We start from the raw sequence: 20,600 nt of genomic DNA on the forward strand, positions 1-20,600 counted from the left end.
ATGAAGAATAATAAGAGAAATATACATGTTCTATTGACACTTGAGCACAAATAAGTGGAGAATCAACTAAGTAGCTCAACAGGATTGGATTGAGGCAAATCCAGAATCATTATTCACTCTTCATTTCTTTCTTGTATGTCTCTTCTCCAAGAGCATGAGCCAAGACATTTCTTCAAGGATCCCAAACAACCGATCTAATCATACCAACCTCAAAATGGTGATGTGATGTCCAGTGGCGGAGGCAATTCAGGACAAGTGGGGGCCACTACCCCCATTGAGATTATGACACTTGTCTCACAATTATACGATTTGCTCCCGTCAACCAGCAATGTTAACAATATATATATATATATATATATATATGGGTTAAATATTGTTTACTCCCTGAACTTTTACCCAAAAAATACTTAAGTCTCTGTCCTTCTAATTTCACACTTTTACTCCCTGTACTCTCAATTTTTAGATCAATAGGTCCATTCTGTTACTCTGCGTCTGAAGTCTCCGTTAAACAGATGACGTGACAATTTTTCCACACCAAAATGTCTATTCTAACCTTACTCTTCTTTTTCTTAATCTCTTCTTCTTCTTCTTCTTCCGGCTATCACTCCTCTAGCAACCTTAGCACAACCCCCTCCGTCTCCTCCACAACCTTTCCCTTCTCCTTCAAAACCCTAAACTTCAAATTAAACTTCCAAAATCAACGAACAAAAAATTCTAATTCTAGAATTGACCCAATCAGATAACCTGTCTAACCAAGATCAAACCTTGACCACTCAAATCAAACACACATCTCACTTTCAAATCAAAAACACATTTCAGATTCTGAAGCAATTCAAACTCGAAACCTAGAAAATGTCTTCCTCCGAAATCCAATCTTAGAAGCTCTTGTTCCTTCCCAAATCTCCTCCTAGCATGCTTGAATTTCATCCTCTTCATTCTCTCTGTCACATCTCTAGTCCCTACTATCCTCCTCTGAATACCCCCAACTTCAATGGGTATGGCGTATCTCATGATTTCCGGAACGTCCCTTCTCACTTCATTCATAGGCTCCTACTCTCACCTCTGCTTCATAACCCACATCTCCCTTCTCCTAGCCTCCTTGATCAGACAAATTCTTGGCAAGGGATAGAATTCTAGCACATAACACTACAATTAAATGAAATTAAAGCAAATTAAATGAAATGAAACTCGTCCAATTTCAGACCCAAGGCCACCACGAGGTTGACGATGAAGAGAGGATTCAAACGGCACTGGTGTGCCGCCATATTGTCGCCAGACGGAGACTGAAAGAAGAAAGAAGGTCTCGCCAACCTTGTTCCTGGTGAAGGAGAAGACGGGGATGATGGCGAGCTTGGAGGTTATGGTTAGGGGTTTGGGGGATTTGAGGGAATTGGGTTCGAGGGTGGCAGAGAGGGGTTTGTGGGAAGAGGAAGTGATGAAGATTGAGCAGATGAAGGAGTGATGAGGTAAACTTGTGTGTGTGTGTGTGTGTGTGTGTGTGTGTGAGAGAGAGAGAGAGCTAGAAGAAGAGGTAAACAACAAGGAAAAATAATAATAATAAAATAAAAAATAAATTAATTTAAAAAAAAAAGAATAAATGAGGGTATAGTAGGGATTTTACATTGAAAAGACTGCCACGTCAGTGATTTAATGGAATTTTTGGACAGAGAGTAACAGAATGAGCCTATTGGTCTAAAATTAAGAGTATAAGGAGTAAACGTATGAAATTAGAAAAACATGGACTGAAGTGTTTTTTAAGTAAAAGATCAGGGAGTAAACAGTACTTAACCCTATATATATATATATATATATATATAGCAGGGCGTTCTGAAGAGGACGTCCGCACTTTATCTAAAGTGCGGACGGCACTGCTGCAGCAGCTTTCAGGTGGCGACTGGGCAGCGGAGCTTGCTGGACGAAGGCCAGGGGTTTGACAAACCAGTCTGCAGTCGGGTGGAGTAGCCGGCGACCGGGTTGCAATGCTGCCCAGAACGTTGTAGTTGTAGGTGAGGTCGCTACCCAGAACCTGCAACCTCGATCTTCTCCGACCTCGATCACTGCCCATAAGAGGTCTGGGATACCTTTGGCCTCCTTCCGACAAGCCCCGCCGCTTCGTCGCAACCTGAAAGCTCACTTTAGCGAAAGTACGGACGTCCTCTCTAGAACCCGCCCATATATATATATATATATATATATATATATCCCACAATCCACAGCCCACAAAAACATATGATGGCTGGAGTAAATATATCAGCAGGTCGACAAATCACAATACCCACAAAACAATTGACAAAACAAGAAAAAAGAGAGTACAAAGCTTTTTGTGCACCCCATTCAGCATGTATGATCAAAACTCAACTATCAAAGCACTCAAAGTCAATAACCAATTGATATTGCTGGCTTGCTATGATGACTTCGTTTCTCAAACCCCAGATATCAATATCTCGTTGTTGATCTGTCCAGCATCTATGATAACGAAATTCATATGGAATTTTAGTTATCTATTATGTGATTGTGACTCAGGTTGATTAATTTGTTTGTTTGTTTGTTTTTTTTTTACTGTTTTTCTTCTCCTCTGTTCTTGTATATTTCCTATTGAGAACAATGTGAATTGAATTCATGATTTTGTTCATTGGTAGGATTATGATGTATTGATGTTCTATCATGTATTCATGTTAATAGTAGGGTTAATTACATATAAGTGCATTTTAGAATGTTTTTTTAGCCATAAGGCCACCAACTAGTTTTTTCCTTTATAAGGCCACTAGATTAAAAAATATGTTATATTTTGGATATTAAAAATCAATATATTTACATAAATGCCACTAGAGTACAAAATCAACATTCATTCTCTCTCTCCTCTCCGGCGAGGCCTCCGGTCAACTCCGGCGGGTCTCCAGCCAACTTCCGACTGGTTTCCGAAGAACTCCGGCCAACTTCCGACGGATTTCCGGAGAACTCCGGCTACCATAAAAGCTACTGTCACTGACATAAAAAGCTGCTATAGCTAGCAACAAAAGCTATTATGATGAAATTTCTGGCAATCTCTGATGAGGTCACAAAAGCTACTATCACTAGCAACAAAAACTATTGTTACTAACAACAAAAAGCTACTCTAGTAAGATTCCCGGCAACCTCCAATGAGATAACAAAAGGTACTATCACCAACAATAAAAGCTACTGCTTACCAAATAACCTATGCTCCCCAAAACAAAAAGCTACTATCCCCACCAACAAAAGCTATTGTCACCAATACCAAAATCTACTCTCATCAGCAACAAATGCTACTCTCACCAACACTAGAAAACTACTCTCACCAACAGCAAAAGCTGCTTTCACCAACATCAAAAGCTACTCTCACCAACAACAAAAGTTACTGTCACTAATACCAACGAGCTACTCTCACTAACATTAGAGAGTTACTCTTGTATCAAAAACTACTCTCACCATCAACAAAAGCTACTCTCATCAACGCAGAAAACTACTATCACCACCGTAAAAAAAACTATTTTTACCACTGACAAAAGCTACTCTCACCAACGTTAAAAACTACTATCACCATCACAAAAAGCTACAATCACCACCACCAAAAGTTACTCTTACCAAAGACTAACAAAGCTACTATCACCAACTGAGAAAATTATTACCAACCTACACAAAAACTACTATGAAACATTAAAACAACTATAAATTTACAATGTCAAAAGCTTGCAATGCTCAATTTTGCATCTATTGCACATATCATTAATCGATCAACATAACTTGTATCCATGAGCATCATTCACTAGAGTAAGCCGTAAAATCCATAGGAATTACCAAAATCAAACCAAAGCTATCAAATTGACAAATATCAACAAATGAGTTTCTACCTAATCCAAAAACTGTAACAATACATAATTCCAGGTTTTGAACGTGTAACAAAGCTTTGATCTCTGGAATTAGTACTCTCGCTCTTCCCTACGCCTAATCTCACCATCGAAGACTCATCGCCATCATCCAAACAGACCCTACGTGAAAATTCAGAAATCAAAATCGAGATTTTTAAAATAATTTGCACCTGCAAATTCAAATTCAAATCAAATCAAATGAAAAACGCGAATGATTCAGAAGCTCACTGAGCAAGCCAAAATGACACTGAGAAAGCAAGGCAACGTTGACGGCCTTCGAATCTACACTAAGAAAGCAATTCAGAAGCTCACTGAGCAAGCCAAAACGACAAACAAAACCCCGTTTTGAGTTCTAATAGTCTCACTGAAAGTCCAAAATCGAAACCGAATAAAAATGAAGTTCCGTCCAAATTCCGAATAGTCCGAAACCAAAACAGAGGATTCTAGGGCTCCGAAATGAGAATCGGAAGCAAACAGAGCCGGAATTGAAGAAAAAGCGAGAAGGAGAGAGGTACTACCTGAGTTAGCTCTCGGTGAACAGAGTTCGAGTTGGCATCGTTGAGGCTTTGCAGGAGGAACTGATAGAATCTGGTTCGCAGTAGTCTGCGAAAACTTCAGCATCGCGGAGAAGATGAAGCCTGGCAGAGGGAGATAGGGTTTGCTGAGAGAGCGAGTGAGATTGGGGAGGGCGCCGTGCCAGTGGTAGCCGGAATCAGAGGCGGAGATCACGAGGTGATCTGTGATCAAGGAAAGAGAGAGCGCGTCGTGCCGGTGGTCTTCGAAATCGGAGGCGGAGATCAAGACGTGATCTGTGATCGAGGAAAGAGAGGGAGAGAGAGAGAACGCCGTGCCGGTGGTCGTCGGAATTGGAGGCGGAGACCAAAGACGTAAAAGTCTATGGTCGAGGAGAGAGAGAGACACTGTGATCGAGTAGAGAGAGAGAGAGAGAGAGAGAGAGAGAGAGAGAGAGAGAGAGAGAGATTTGTGATGTAAGGCTGATGGAATTGGGTTTCTTAAATAAGAGGGTAAAATTATCAGGTTGAAAATAATTTAAAGCTACAGGTGACCTTATGTATACAAAAAAAATAAGGTGGCCTTATGACTAATTAAAGTTTCAAAAGGTCACTTGTGTGTAATTTTCTATTAATAAGGATATAACTTGATTTCCCTGTTTTTGTGTTGAAAGATTTTATTGCCATTGTTTTTATCTCTTTTCTAGTTTTCTTTTTGTATGGGATGTATTTTGGTTCATCAATGGTCTATTTTGGTGTTTGGTTAAATTGTTTGGCTCATACATATATATTTCTCCCTCCGTCACTGGTGATGTCATAGGGTCCTAACGAGTCTCAGTAGGTGTTAACCTGAAATGTGAAAGAGTATGATTGTCTTGTTGTATGAAACAAATACAACCAATCTTTGTGCAGTCACATTGATCTGAAAGGATCGCATTCGCACTATCTACCGTTAGTAAAGCAACATCATGTTCTTCTTCTGGTCATCACCAATGTGAGTCAAACACATCGACGTGTTGGCCAGCTCTTATAATTGTCAAACGCATGCGGCTCCACAATACTTTTGAGTCGCTGGGAAAGATTTCTCTATGATTTTGCGAACATAAAATTTCAACAAAAGCCCGTGCAAAATAAGCTGCTGAAGTCAGAGCTGAAACCCGGTTCCCTCAATTCCAAAACACTGAAAACAATAAAAGTCATGCCCTTCTTGACCTTAACAAATAAAGGTCAGACCAGACGAAATGACCAATAGGGTTTATTGAAAATTCCTACAGTTCTAGAAATTTCCTCATTTTGAATGGAAAAAATAATCGTCACCAACGTGCTGGACTTTTTCAATAAGAATATCAATTAATTTTGGCATCTTTGCTTTCCTACTTATAAAGTGACAACATCACACCAAACTTCATTCCAACTTTTCAATCACATACAATTCTGTGTTGACAACCAGACACACAGCGTACACTTCCTCTCCCAATTGAGCAGCAATTTCTTGGTCTTCATCTGAGTTTTTTGATTTGAAGAAGATGGCAGAAGCTTTAACAGAAAGCCAGATTGCTGAGTTCCAGGAAGCCTTTTGTCTCATTGACAAAGATTCAGATGGTGAGTTCTCTCTGCTTTACTCCCCTGTTCATGTAGCCTTGTTCTTATTTTACTTGTATCAATTAGCATTCAACTATTAATTTGATGGATTTAATTGAAATGATTGATGGAAGTCATTCGGCTTTAGCTTGATATGTATTGTTAACGTATCCCCAAAAACTTAAGCCTTTTGGGGTCCGAACATGTTGTCGTGTTATTGTTAATGTCTTTGGTTGACTATTGAGTTTTGCTTCCTGGAAGAACCACGTATTTTGTTAACTAAGATGACATAATATCTTTGGTTGGTATATGATCGAATTAGTGAAAGCTCCGGTGCAGTATTATCATCAGGCCAATTTTATGTTCATTTTCTGAAGTCAGTGGCATTGATTTGTAGGGGTTATAACCTTGGAAGAACTAGCCTCGGTGATCCAATCGCTAGATGAACGTCCGACGAAAGAAGAAGTTCATGACATGATTCGTGAGATTAGTGCTGATGGAAATGGAACAATAGATTTTGAAGAGTTCTTGAATATCATGGCAAGGAAGATGCAGGTATACATTTCAACATCGTATTGTTATAATGAATTGAAATCTGTATGTCTTGAGCTGTTGGTGTAATCTTAGATGCTAAATCTTATGCTATAGGAAAACGTTGCTGAGGAGCTAAAAGAAGCATTCAAAGTATTTGACAGGGATCAAGACGGTTATATTTCAGCTTCTGAGGTTGTATACAAACATGGTCACCGCTGTATTTGGAATCAGCCTTTTTATATGTGTTTGTGCTAAAACATTATCACTGATTCTCTCTCTCTTTTGGCAGTTGAGACAGGTGATGATAAATTTGGGAGAAAGATTGAGCAATGAAGAGGCTGAGCAAATGATCAGAGAGGCTGATTTGGATGGTGACGGTCTAGTTAGCTATGAAGAATTTGCGAGGATGATGCTCAGCTAGCTGTTCTTAATTTTCTCTCCAAGTACTAATAGAAATAGGAAAAAAAAAATTGATAGTCTCTTTAAACCCCCATCATCTTGGAAAGTGCGTGTTTTGCAGAGTTTGTTGTAATATATATAGGGTCTCTCTTCCACATACAAGTTAAAATTTTAAAATTTATACTTACAGACGGTCCATGGTGACTTGTAGCTCTAGTGGTTAAGAGCATTATAATTAAGACTCCGAAAGCACATTTCTTCTCCATTCACTTTCTTTCTTTGTTTTTCAAATAACTTGTATATCTTTACCACATTTCCCTATGTCGGAAGGTTCGTGCCCGATTTAAACCCGAACCATTTCAGGCGAGCGTTAGAACAATCAACAATGGCTTTGCAGTAACACTATCCGGTAGGAAAAATTCCATTTCAAAGCATTAGAAGTTTGGAACAATGACTTTGCAAACTCGAATTGGGCATGAAAAACATGAAGAAGCCCAATATTCATATTTGGCCCAAGAAGCCCATTTTCACTTCGTCGTCTTCTTAAACCCTTAAACCCCAAACCAGCTCGCAGCTCTCAACTGAATCACAACCAATTCCAGAGACCTGGTTAAGCAATTCAATCCAATACTGAAAAACCCAAATCCCAATTCCCCCAGTTTTACCTTAAACCCTTTCAAAATGGTGACCCCGGAACCCAGCAACATCGACGAGGAGGAGCTCTCCGCCGCCTCCACGACCATCTTATTCGACCGCCCCGTCCCCTTGCTCCGCGGGCCGGTCCGGGCCGGCCCGCCCGACGACCCGTCGTCCGGCCCGTACGTGCTGGCATTCCGCGACGCGAAAACCTGGGCCAACGCCTACAGAGCGTGCGAGTCGAAGATCCTACACCAGTGCGAGACCGGGTCGAGAATCGGGTGCGCCCTCAGCGCATCGAGCAAGTGTAAGCCGCCGTGGTGGCGGTTTCTGATTGGGCAGAAAGCGCCGGAGTTGAAACAGAGGGCGGAGTGCGAGGAGAGAGAGACGGAGGGGTGTTTGGCTACGGCGAAGGAGAAGTGCGTTGGGTTTGCGAGAGACAAGTGCTTGGAGCCGTTTAGGGAGGCCAGGGTTTGTGGGGTGAGTAAGAAGCAGGCGGAGAAGATGGTGTGCTGGGCGAGTGTGATCGATAAAAGTAGTACGTGGGTGAGTTTGATTGGGTTGGAGAATTGTGGGTTTGGGGCGACGAATTGTAGGGCGGTTGAGCTGGTTGGGTATGCCGGTGAGGTTGATCGGGTTTTAGGTGGTGGCAGTGAGTGACTTTGAAGTTGTAAATGTATTGCTTTCGGAGTTGAGAATCGTTAAATTGTAAATTGTTTGATTTGCGAGCTAATCCAAAACCATTTCGTATTTTAAAGATTCGACACAATGTAATACTATAGATACTCCAAATTTGTAGATTCATCATGAAAAAGAAGCATTTTTATATGTACTGCAACAACTTTCATAGTATAACAATGGCTTCGATGTTGTTTTTCCAATTGGATAGGCATTTTGCACAGGTTAAGTTCATTACTTCCTGCATTTTATTGTTTTCCATGATTGAGTTATCTCGCTACACTAAGACTCGTGCATGTAGGAGGGCTGTCAATTCCGACACGACCCGATAACACGACTCAAAAGTCAAAACCCGTACTAAATAAAGCGGGTTGAACCAGCACGATTAAAAAGCGGGTCAGCCGTGGGTCAACCAGCCATGACCCATTTAATAAATGGGTCGGTCACGGGTCAACCCGCCAACACGAAGTGAACCCGTATAACCCAATTATGTTGTACTTCTTCTTGAAATTTTGAACGTTGGAAGTATTAATCTTATGTTTCAAAACAATTTGAAATATTTTGTTTTATAATTATTGGATTTAATTATTTATGAATTATATATAATTATTCATATTCTTTGTTTTGTGGAGTTTTAAACAAATTTAATCAATTTATATATATTTTTAGTTAAATGGGTGGCATAGTTAACCTTTAAATTGGTCATTTTGTCTAACACTACATGTCCTATTTATTAAATGAGTTAAGCGAGTTGGAAACGGGTAACCCGTTTAATAAATAGGTTGGGTTTGAGTTTAAATTTTTGACAGGATTATTACATGGGTTGGGTTTGGGTTTGTCTTTTGTGACACGACAAATACCTTAACCCGACACGACCCATTGACAGCTCTACGTGCATATAGAACTGAACAATCTTTATTGCTTTCTCTTGATTGGAGCCTGTGACTTGCAGAACTTTGAAATTTAGTTCACGGAGATTGAATACCCAATGTTGTCTACCCTATTCTGCTTTAAGGACATGGGCCTCGATGGGCCGAACGAGACCGTGAAATCCCCAAATTCTGGTGCAAACTTTGACTTGGGTTGAACATCCATATAAACCAAAGACTTTGGCCCCAAAGTATGAAACAGGAAAAATTCTTGCGTACGTCAGACGTACCAGACACGTGGTACGTTTGATTAATCAGACACCAGAAAATTTTCTCTTTATTGCGAAATTGCCTCTGCTTTTTAAAAGTGCAATATCCAAAATATCCCCCTGATGGACACTGATTGCTCAGCCACACTGCCACGTAGTACGGCTGCCCCTGGCAAGAATCTCTCATGAAACAAATATAGGTATCTTGCACCTCACATGTAATTGCAAGCACGACGGCGGAATGGCCTTGAAAGAATCATTCTTATTTATAAAATACACTCAATACATTATGCTGTATAAGACTTTCTGTTTATCCACTCTATACCTTAGTTTATGCAGATTGTTTCTTGAAAGCATCATTATCATTTATAAAATGATTAAAATCAATTAGCTACATTATGTAAGGAAGCACGTCCGTTGATGGCTCTTGTTTGCATACGTATCTAATCATTTATATATTGTGAGGGTTTTAGAATCTGCAGTCCAAGGATTTAGAATTTGCAGTCCCTATAAATTGAAGTGTTCGGCTTGGATCAGTGTTTATTACGAGCGTTTTAGACTCTCTCTCATCCTTAGGATTCTCAAACGTACCCTGTTGTTAAGGACCCCGGCATGGTGAAGACTTGGGTTGAATAATAGAATTGATCCCGGCTACGTCCTTGTCTGGTATAGTTGAGCAGAAAGTGATGTGATTGAACTTTTGCTGGGAAAAGTAGATTACTTGTACGTTGTACTGACCACCATGTTTGGTGGATATCACACATTCACATGCACCTTGGAAATTTTTGCAAGCTAGAATGAAATTTCTGCATCATTTCATTTCGGCCTCACCGTCTCAGTGATCAAATCAAATGATGTTTGTTGCGTATGGACTATTATACCAACTAAAATTCGATGCTTGCTTGTAGGCCGGTCATTGTTGAGTACGTAGGGCCAGTCGACCATCCACTAACATAATGGATGCTGCAGTCATCGTCCTTGTCAAGCAAGTTGATTTAAGCTAAACGATGAACTCTGGAAATTTCCAGGAAGTTGCATGGATAGCTATGTATTATGCTTAATCAATGTAATTGTGGTGTTTTGTTGACTGGTTGGCAATGTGTCCCACATTGTTTTCTTAGTCAATGAAAAGCTTTTTCAATAGGTTGGGGTTTGATAGGGAAACCACAAGGAAAAAGCATACAAAGTTGTACTGCTAAGAGATTTTCTTGATGGGATACGATGTGGAAATAAGATCAGATTACTGGAGATGGAGGAAAAGCTACAAAACTTCAGGAATCAATTGGCTGCCGCTTTTAAGGCTTTTTCTTTTCTTTCGGTTCGTGGGAAAAAAATAGTGAAAATGAAATTCTGATTGGTTAATGATTCTGGCCTTTGAATTTGCCGCCTGTTCATTTGAATTCTATGTCCAACGATGAAAAACATCCCACAGTTTGTAATATTTTGTATATTTTCGATTGTGGCCTTTGTGCTCACCCTTTAGAAATCATGACTAGCTACAAGACCAATCAAATTGAAAAAAAATTTAGTATTGGAAATGTATCAACAAATAAATTTTCGATCTTTTGGTTGATAAAAAGTGGTTACAAAGAAAAACCAATTTTGGTTGCTTTGATACAAAGAGAATTTTTCACCACATTACTCCATTACAATCCAAACTAGGAAAAAAATTTACATTAGATTATCCGGCCAACAGATTTGTCCGACTCACCAATAGAAAATTGTTATGTCTGAAAATTTTTTTTTTTAAAAAAAGTACAAGGTAATTCGGTGCTTTTGAATGAAAAACATGGAGTATTTGTTGCATAGAATCTTTTTATTTGCATATATGTTAGAACTTCATTAGAAGGTAGTAGATGTTTCGACATCTTCACTAAAGACTTTTCCCGAAACTATTAGCACTCTCATCAGCCACCAAAACAGCACTATAAAAGAACATTCTACTGTCCCAAGTAAAAAATAAACAAAAGCCAAAGACCGCTTGCATTCTGGATGAAGAATGATGTAATGATCGAGAATGTGTAATGTGTTTCGTTTGTTCAACTTCAAAGAATACATTATAGATGAAGGCAAAGAAGGTCCGGCTTGTCGGCACCAAAGACAAAAGATTGATTGTTATGGAGTTGGGGAGCTCGATTGTTACAAACTAGTCACAAACTGCAAAGGCTCGTCTCAAAACGATTAAGCTAAATCTAGCCTAACAAAATGAACTAGGGTTCAAACCATGCGTGCTTGTGGGTCCGCTTCAGGTAAATTAACTAAGCAAAACTGTACGACCTCGTACTAAAATGAAGCAATGAACACGAGAAAATAAGAACAAGAATATGTTTGAATGCATACGTTGGGTTAATGAAGGAAAAGATTGTCAAGATTGTAAAGTCTTGGAGGTAACCACAATGTAACACTGCGTTTGAGTTTGTTGGCCGATGCAGTCACGTAAGATCCGCAAGGATCGGAGGGTTCTGCAGGAGACACATTACGAAACTTTATTAGATCCGCAAGGAGTAGCCGTTTGGTTCTAATGGTTCCCCATCAAACTCAAACAGCCGACTTTGCACATAAAGAAAACAGGTCTTCATTGTCAGCAGAAGTATGAGAAAAGTCGAAGACGCGTTTCCCACATTTTGGGGTTTGGTAATTGGTAGTAAAGAAGTGAGAAATACCCTCCATTACGGACTTGAACCATATCTTCCTCATTTTCAAACAAAAATTGAAGAAAAACAAATCATCTGACCCATAATACTATGTCATTTCTCGACTTTTCTTTCTGAATCTGTCCGGAACAACCCCACAGTTCTTTAATCATATGGAAACATCCCAACAATTTCCCCCCCACCCACCAAGATTAAACAACTCGCCGATATTTCTAGTGAACCGTAGTCATCGTTTAATGGTCACTGTTCCCAGCCGTTTGTTGTTTTTCCTCCATACAGATGTAAAGTTGAATATTCAAAAGAATGCAGCGCTTTCCGTGCAGAAATTTATTGCAATCAAATGCTGGCAAGTATCTGTAAAAAAATTCACTGTAAACCTTGGTATTGACTCAACGAGGCAAATGAGAAAGCACAAAGTGGTTTTTGCAGCTTGGCAAGTCTATATAAGCGCATACAGGTGCACATTAGAATGAAGATCTTTCCTGGAAAAAATACATCTTTTGCTGCGAACTAGCTTTTTCTGAAGTTGAAGCTCTTCCTACCAATAAGACATGGTGAGCAGCAAGAATTCACCTTATGATTGTGGCCAGTTGATAGTTGACATCACCACTACCACTTTTACCAGAGCGAAGAAGAGGTGGCGCATGGCTTATGCAGCCTTGTATGCTGTAAGGGTGATGCTATCACTTCCCAAAGAGCTTATGTACAAGAGGAGCAACTACAAGGAATACTCAGAGATCTCGGAGTATGGATCTTTCGGTGGTTTCCAAGGTCTCAAAGAAAGCCAGCGGGAGAAGGGAGATTCGAACTCTGGTCTCGAGCATGAGGCTAAAAACTCTTCACCACTGGAGCTACAATCCCCTGCACATGATGAGTCTCGTTCTTACACTTCCCTGGAGGTGAAACCAAGCACTTCCCCTGATGAAACTGGTCACTATAGTTCTGTCCCCAACAACATTGACCATGCAGGGCTCGAAAAAATGGTGAAGGAAAAAGACTCGGCTGCTCTTGGAAAGTTTGGAGGAGTTACTGGCATAACCACTTCTCTTAAAACAAATCCTGAGTATGGGCTACCTGGCAACGACGCAGAAATCAACAAACGCCGTGAACTATTCGGCTCAAATACATACCCAAAGCCGCCTTCAAAAGGGCTCCTCTATTTTGTGCTGGACGCTCTGAAAGACATGACGATTCTGATTCTATGTGTCTGTGCAGCACTTTCTCTTGCATTTGGAATCAAAGAGTATGGAGTAGAGGAAGGCTGGTATGAAGGTGGAAGTATCTTTGTAGCTGTAATCATTGTCATTGTTGTCTCAGCTCTCAGTAACTTCAGACAGGAAATCCAATTCGACAAACTGTCTAAAATAAGCAGCAACATCAACGTTGAGGTATTTAGAGACAGACAAAGACGAGAAATCTCCATCTTTGATGTTGTGGTTGGAGATGTCATCTTCCTTAACATTGGAGATCAAATTCCTGCAGACGGGGTGTTCTTAGATGGCTATTCATTTCAAGTGGACGAGTCCAGCATGACCGGGGAGAGCGACTATGTAGAAGTTGATTCCAGAAGGCATCCCTTCCTCTTGTCTGGTGCAAAGGTGGCTGATGGTTATGGTAGAATGCTTGTCACATCAGTTGGGATGAACACTGCTTGGGGCGAAATGATGAGCTCAATTTCGCAGGAATCAAATGTAAGAACTCCATTACAAGCTCGGCTTGACAAACTTACCTCTTCTATTGGAAAGGTAGGCCTTGCAGTTGCTTTCTTAGTTCTTCTAGTTTTGTTGATTCGTTATTTTACTGGCAATACAAAAGATGAGAATGGCAATAAGGAGTATATTGGTAGCAAAACCAAAACAGATGATGTGTTGAATGCAGTAGTACGAATTGTATCTGCTGCAGTCACTATTGTGGTGGTGGCAATTCCTGAAGGCTTGCCACTGGCTGTCACACTAACACTTGCTTACTCTATGAAAAGAATGATGAAAGATCAGGCAATGGTTAGAAAACTATCGGCTTGTGAGACAATGGGGTCAGCAACCGTTATCTGTACTGACAAAACAGGAACTCTGACACTAAACCAAATGAAAGTAACTAAGTTTTGGGTAGGCCAAGAATCTATTGCAGAAGATAATTTATCCATCGCACCAAATGTTCGTGAGTTATTCTATCAAGGAGTTGCACCAAATGTTCGTGAGTTATTCCATCAAGGAGTTGGTTTGAACACAACTGGGAGTGTTTTCATGCCTCTTGCAGGATCCAAACCAGAAATCTCTGGCAGCCCAACAGAAAAAGCAATACTCTATTGGGCTGTTTTAGATTTGGGAATGGACATGCAAGAACTGAAGCCCAGGTATGATATTCTTCATGTTGAAACATTTAATTCAGACAAGAAACGAAGTGGGGTTCTTATAAAGAAAAAAGATGATAACACCATCCATGTGCACTGGAAAGGAGCTGCTGAGATGATAGTTGCAACATGCTCGAGTTATTATGATACCAATGGAACTGTAAAGCCCTTGGATGTAGATACAAGGTCTAAACTTGAGAAAATAATCCAAGGCATGGCAGCTAGTAGCCTCCGATGCATTGCTTTCGCTCATGCCCAAATTTCAGAGGAAGAAGTTGAATACAGTGATGATCACAAGACACACCAAAAGCTCAAAGAAGATGGGCTGATCTTGCTAGGGATAGTTGGCCTCAAAGATCCATGTCGACCAGGGGTCATCAATGCTGTGAGAATTTGCAAGGCTGCAGGTGTGGACATCAAAATGATAACTGGAGACAATATTTTCACAGCAAAAGCTATAGCTACAGAATGTGGAATACTAAAGAAAGAGAACGAGGTACAGGGCGGACAAGTTGTAGAAGGAGTAGAATTTCGAAACTACACTGACGCAGAGAGAAGGCAGAAGGTTGATAACATCCGTGTGATGGCAAGGTCCTCCCCATTTGACAAGCTTTTAATGGTACAGTGTTTGAAGGAGAAAGGTCATGTGGTTGCAGTCACTGGTGATGGTACGAATGATGCACCTGCATTGAAAGAAGCTGATATAGGACTTTCCATGGGCATCCAAGGAACTGAGGTGGCAAAAGAAAGCTCGGATATCATCATCTTGGATGACAACTTCAATTCTGTGGCCACAGTTTTGAGATGGGGGAGATGTGTTTATAACAATATACAGAAATTCATCCAATTTCAACTAACCGTTAATGTTGCAGCTCTAGTAATCAACTTTATTGCAGCAGTTTCAGCTGGTGAAGTTCCCCTAACAGCAGTTCAATTACTTTGGGTGAATCTCATCATGGACACGCTAGGTGCTCTGGCTCTTGCTACGGAGCGGCCAACTAATGAGCTAATGGAGAGGCAGCCTGTGGGTCGGACCGCTCCACTCATAACCAATATTATGTGGAGGAATCTTTTAGCTCAAGCTCTATATCAAATAGCAGTTCTTTTGATCTTGCAGTTCCAGGGTGAGTCTATATTCAATGTCACTGCTGCGGTGAATGATACTCTGATTTTCAACACCTTTGTATTATGCCAAGTTTTCAACGAGTTCAATTCAAGAAGCATGGAGAAGAAGAATGTATTCAAAGGTATCCTCAGGAACAGGCTGTTTATTGGGATTGTGGGGATAACTATTGTTCTTCAGGTTGTGATGGTGGAGTTTCTGAAGAAATTTGCAGATACAGAAAAGTTGAATGTTCAGCAATGGGTAGTTTGTATCGTGATTGCAGCTGTATCATGGCCAATTGGTTGGGTTGTGAAGTTCATACCGGTTTCAGAGGACCCATACTTCAGAATTATCAAAAGGTCACTCCACAGATTCAAAAACATTTTTTGAAGGTTTTGGGTTCAATTTGGGTTAGGGGTTGCAATCCAGAATTTTCTTGTTGATGCCGTGGCTGTCAACACACACACGCCACGATCCTTCCTTTTCGGGAGTAAGCAAGGCAGAGCTCACGGCCCGACCTCAAGGCTTCGGTCCAAATCTGGAATTCTGGGTCCATTGATTGTGGCCCGGGGTTATTTGGCACTCAAAGTCAGGAGATTGAAGCTTGGGGTAGAACCTCTGGTCGGAGTCTGGATCTCATGTCCAGCGTTTAGGGTTTGGGGTCAGTGCCTAGAGTTTGGAATCCTAAGCTTGAAGAATTAAATGCACATTCCATTATGTTGATGGAATGGCCACTAAGAGGTCAAGAGTGCTTATCCCAGCCGTACAAATTCACTGAAGTTTAGGGTTCCAAACTCTAGGCACTGGCCCCAAACCCCAAGCCGCGACAACCAAACACGCGGACCTGGATTTGACTCTTAATATGGCTCTCACATCCAAGTCCGAGTGTCCGGTGTTTGGGGCTCATGGACACCGCCATGAGCTTGAAGTTTTAAGCTTGAGTGAATTTGTAGGATTGGAACAAGTATACCTAACCTCTTACACCTGTTTTTGTTAGTTGGGGAAAGAGATCCAATTTATTGTAATGAACCAGAATAATACCTAGCATATGTATGATTGTAGAAAACAATTTGGTTTGAGAATGGTATTTCATCTGTGATGTAATACCATTATTCTAATTAGTACAGTTGCCTAACTTTGTACCCTTAATTTTTCTTTTAAGAGATGTGAAAGGAGTTCTTACTTCCAATACAATCACTGATCACTATTTTCTTAGTTCTTTCTTTTTCATATGTAAATTTTTATTCGCTGTTTTGAAGCGTATATAGTCAGAAGTAGATACAAAAGCTAATGCCATTCCAACAGACTCAGCTTTCAATTCCTTGATTATACAGTGAAGAAGAACATAACTTCTACTTAAGAATACCACGGGAAAATTGGAAAGGATCTAATATTGCTAAAGAAGAAGACTAGTCAGAGTAGCAAGGATCAAGTATATGAATTCTAATTCCAGAAAATCATCTTCTTCATAATTTCACTATTTAACATAGAAGTGTGATGGGAAGTGGGGAACTGAGGGTACGTTGTCAACCCTATTCAGCAAAATAAAATTCTATGATTCTATCTCTAACAAAGGTGCATGCATGCAGTTATTCAATCTCGACACGCAAAATCTCAATCACGCAGAGGAAATAGAACCCAAATTGTGCACACACAGCTATATACTATTGCAAGCAAACATTTGCATATTCATTGCGGTTTCAAGCATCGGAACGTATAACCTAAAATAGTAAAAGGAACTGGAGTTCACTCACATTGAACTTACGTCGAACACTTTGTGGGCATAAAAACAATCTCTTTCAAAATCCACAGCCGTCACCACATCGATCACTTTCCCTGCAACCAAATTTCCACACAGTTTTTGATACAAACAAAACCAAGGTCGTTCCTTTTCAACGAATAGTTGAGAAGAACAATCCATGGCACAAACCCAAATAAGCAATGAGCCGGGAGATCATGACAATCAACACCATCACCTGTTACAATAAGGAATAATAAAGAATCCGATTAGTGTAATAAACGAAACCCCATTTGCTTTTTTATTTGGGATGAAGAAACCCATCAAAGATGAAACAATAATCTGCATCAGGAAAGTGGTGGTTCTCGTTGAGATAAAATACAAAAATTCCTGTATTAATAGGCAGAAAAGAAAAATTAAAAAAAAAAATTTGGAGGGATTTGACAGTGGTTTTTGAAGAATGGAGGACTCACACGACACGACAGATTTTTATGTTCATACATACGATGGTGTTGCTTCGAGAGTTTGAGAGATCTGGCGCGAAATAAACAGACTGCAGTGGAAAAGGCAGGAGAAAGAAGCAGTCTTGGTTTTACCCTGGAACTTTATTAGGCTGACGTGGTAAAGACGCATACACATGTTTGTTTGTTTGCTTTTTTTTTCTTTTTTTTTGAGTTAAATCTTTTCTTTTCGGACCAAAAAAAAAAAAAACAAGAAGAGTTAAATCTTCTCTTTAAACTCTATTCGAGCAATTCCGTAGTTGGTGTACATAAGAGAAAGAAGAAGACAAACTTTAGTTACACTAACCAACCCTCCAAATCCTGCAACGCGTCAGTTAAGGCTCGCAGAGCCGGCAGAGATTTAACCAGCTAATGTATGATTTTTATAGTTCTTCACAATGATCGTCTAACTAATTAAGCTTCACTAATGACTAGAGGGTTGGCTCTTTTGGTGTTGATGAGAATCAGGGTAGTCCCTTGGGCAAGACAACCAAGGGAATTAGGACCGCCTTAGGCCTCTGACTCCATAGGGTCTCGTATATTTCTAATTCAGCATATATATTAATATGTAGTTCAACCTTAAAAATAAAAAATAAAAAAGAAGAAGAAGAAGAAGAAGAAGAAGGGTAGGGAAGAAAGCATGATAAAAATAAACTTGACAGTATGTATAGTCTTCCTAAGCTTTGCAAACTTATGCAGCAAAGTTTTCATCTATGTTGCTTTAGTTTTTGCCTAAAACTCAATAAATTGATATTAATAAAATCATCATTTGATTCTCTCTTCATACATCATACTCTCAAATTATAATCTCTATTAACTTTAGAAGGCCTCTTCTCGTTTCATATAGGGACAGCCTAATGAGAACCAAACTTGGTTGGCCACGTACAATTGCGGTCAAACCAAGTTATCAAGGCACCAACCCCTTGGGTTTATTTTTATTTTATTTTTTTATAAGTAAATAGATGATTATGCAATATTTATCTCATTCGTGATGGTCATTTAAGGAGGTCAAACGCCCAACCGCCCACTAATTCTTTGGATTATGCTACATATGTTTTATTGGCTTAATTCTATTTGAACCCTAAGTTTGCTGAATAGTTAGATTTACATCCCTCTTAGCCAATTCTAACACATTTTCATCTAAGTTACATTAACGTCTACACGGGGTGGCACTAATAATATATGAATATTTTGGACATTTCTAGTACTCAAGGTCGAACTTGATATAATGCGTAGTGCCTACCACTTTACATTGTCATTTTTTTTTTATCCTGTATGAATTATAATATGTGTATTTTCATCAACTTTAAGCGAGATAAGTATGGTATCGAGTTGGATTCTAACTTTAAATGATGAAATTAGTAATCAGTTAATCACATAATCAGCACGAGGGAACAATTTGAACTGAAAATGTTACAATTAACGAAGATATATGCTCTTGTAACACAAAAATTGATGTACATTAACAAATTAGAAGAATTCGAAGAATCTTTGGTCTCCCACATTGAATCTAATCAATTTGTGTTTCATGTCAAAGAAATATTATGAAATGAAAGAAACTTATCTTATTCATTCATGTGGTACTGCTTTATAGTTTATCTAGCTTATTGGAATAAATATGCATCAGATTCTTTGCACGAAAAGGATCAATGGAGGATTCGGATTCTTGAGACGGTTCGAGTAAGTACATGTTGGGGCATGCATGACCTAAGGATTGATCCAGGACTATTGACCTAGAAAGAGATTCTATATATTAATGGACAACCCTAAACCCTATTGGCTTATATAGAGAAAATTAGAAAAAAAATCCAAAAAATGAAGCTCCTATTAAGAAAAACTCATTCCTATATTTTCTTCTAATCTACACCCATTCACATAATTAAACCTTCCTTATAGGTTTTAAGTCTATAATTAAGTTTTTTCACGTTTATTTAGTTTGACTATTTTACCTTTCTGATTGAATAAGGAAAATATTTCTCAAATATAACCGTTTTTTTTTTTTTGAATTTAAATATGGCATCAGTTATAAACACAAATTAAAATTTAATACAATCAATTTATTTTCCCTTATTTAAAAACGATTAATTGCCTTAATTATTGTATATCTCTTCCTTTCTGATTTGATCTATATATTCGCCATTTTTTAGTAGATATGTTTGTGTAGATATTCTATTATTAGATATCTCAACGTGATTAATTAAGACGATTATAATATATAACTGATGCCATATTTTAGGAGATATGTTTGTGTAGATATTCCTTATTTAAAAAGATTAATTGCCTTCATTATTGTATATCTCTTCCTTTCAGATTTGATATATATATTTGCTATTTTTTAGTAAATATGTTTGTGTAGATATTCCTAGCTATTAGATTTCGTAGATTTCTCAACGTGATTAAACATCCTTTTGTAGAGATAGTCCTATTATTAGATAGCACCTAAACTCTAGGTGGGAGTATTCTTTAGCCATCAAGAACTTGTAGAAACAATAAGAGGAAAAAGAAACATGCAATCAAGAACTTGTAGAGTCTATTATACCTATTCAAAAGCATAAACCCTGAAAAATCACAAAACAAATACCTCTTCGTCAGGAAGACACACACCTATTGAATAGGTTGCAAACACAATGCTCATCAATCGTGCCAATCAGATTAAAGGGATATGCAGTTGAACAAAGGCAACCCACCAACCTCTGGTGGTGCAATCCAATTATATCACAATCACAATTTGAAATCAAAAACATAATCGCATGATTATGGAGAAGGTCACACCTAAGCTCTAGGTGGGAGTATTCTTTAGCCATCAAGAACTTGTAGAATCTATTGAGAAACAATAAGAGGAAAAAGAAACATGCAATCAAGAACTTGTAGAGTCTATTATACCTATG

At 39.1% G+C, this 20,600-nt stretch overlaps 3 protein-coding genes across 4 annotated transcripts; all 3 read left to right on the top strand.

Moving 5' to 3' along the window:
• Window positions 1-5,795: 5,795 nt before the first annotated feature.
• LOC112174657 (calmodulin-like protein 8) lies at window positions 5,796-8,306 on the top strand. The gene is made up of 4 exons (XM_024312456.2): window positions 5,796-6,001; window positions 6,378-6,535; window positions 6,629-6,706; window positions 6,804-8,306. The coding sequence occupies exons 1-4, from the start codon at window positions 5,926-5,928 to the stop codon at window positions 6,933-6,935; spliced, it is 444 nt and encodes a 147-aa protein (XP_024168224.1). The 5' UTR covers window positions 5,796-5,925; the 3' UTR covers window positions 6,936-8,306.
• Window positions 7,560-8,306, top strand: LOC112174655. The gene has a single exon (XM_024312455.2). It carries the CDS (start codon window positions 7,595-7,597, stop codon window positions 8,207-8,209), a length of 615 nt encoding a protein of 204 aa, XP_024168223.1. The 5' UTR covers window positions 7,560-7,594; the 3' UTR covers window positions 8,210-8,306.
• Window positions 8,307-12,054: 3,748 nt separating this feature from the next.
• LOC112174777 (calcium-transporting ATPase 12, plasma membrane-type) lies at window positions 12,055-16,770 on the top strand. 2 transcript variants are annotated; one of them, XM_024312588.2, is made up of 2 exons: window positions 12,055-14,194; window positions 14,231-16,770. In XM_024312588.2, the coding sequence occupies exons 1-2, from the start codon at window positions 12,571-12,573 to the stop codon at window positions 15,862-15,864; spliced, it is 3,258 nt and encodes a 1,085-aa protein (XP_024168356.1). In that variant the 5' UTR covers window positions 12,055-12,570; the 3' UTR covers window positions 15,865-16,770. The 2 variants fall into 2 exon arrangements, with proteins under 2 accessions (XP_024168356.1, XP_024168354.1); XM_024312586.2 differs by having other exon boundaries at window positions 12,056-16,770.
• The last annotated feature ends 3,830 nt before the right edge of the window (window positions 16,771-20,600 follow it).

This window comes from Rosa chinensis, chromosome 6 (assembly GCF_002994745.2).
Source record: "Rosa chinensis cultivar Old Blush chromosome 6, RchiOBHm-V2, whole genome shotgun sequence".
In the NCBI taxonomy this organism is placed as follows: domain Eukaryota; kingdom Viridiplantae; phylum Streptophyta; class Magnoliopsida; order Rosales; family Rosaceae; genus Rosa; species Rosa chinensis.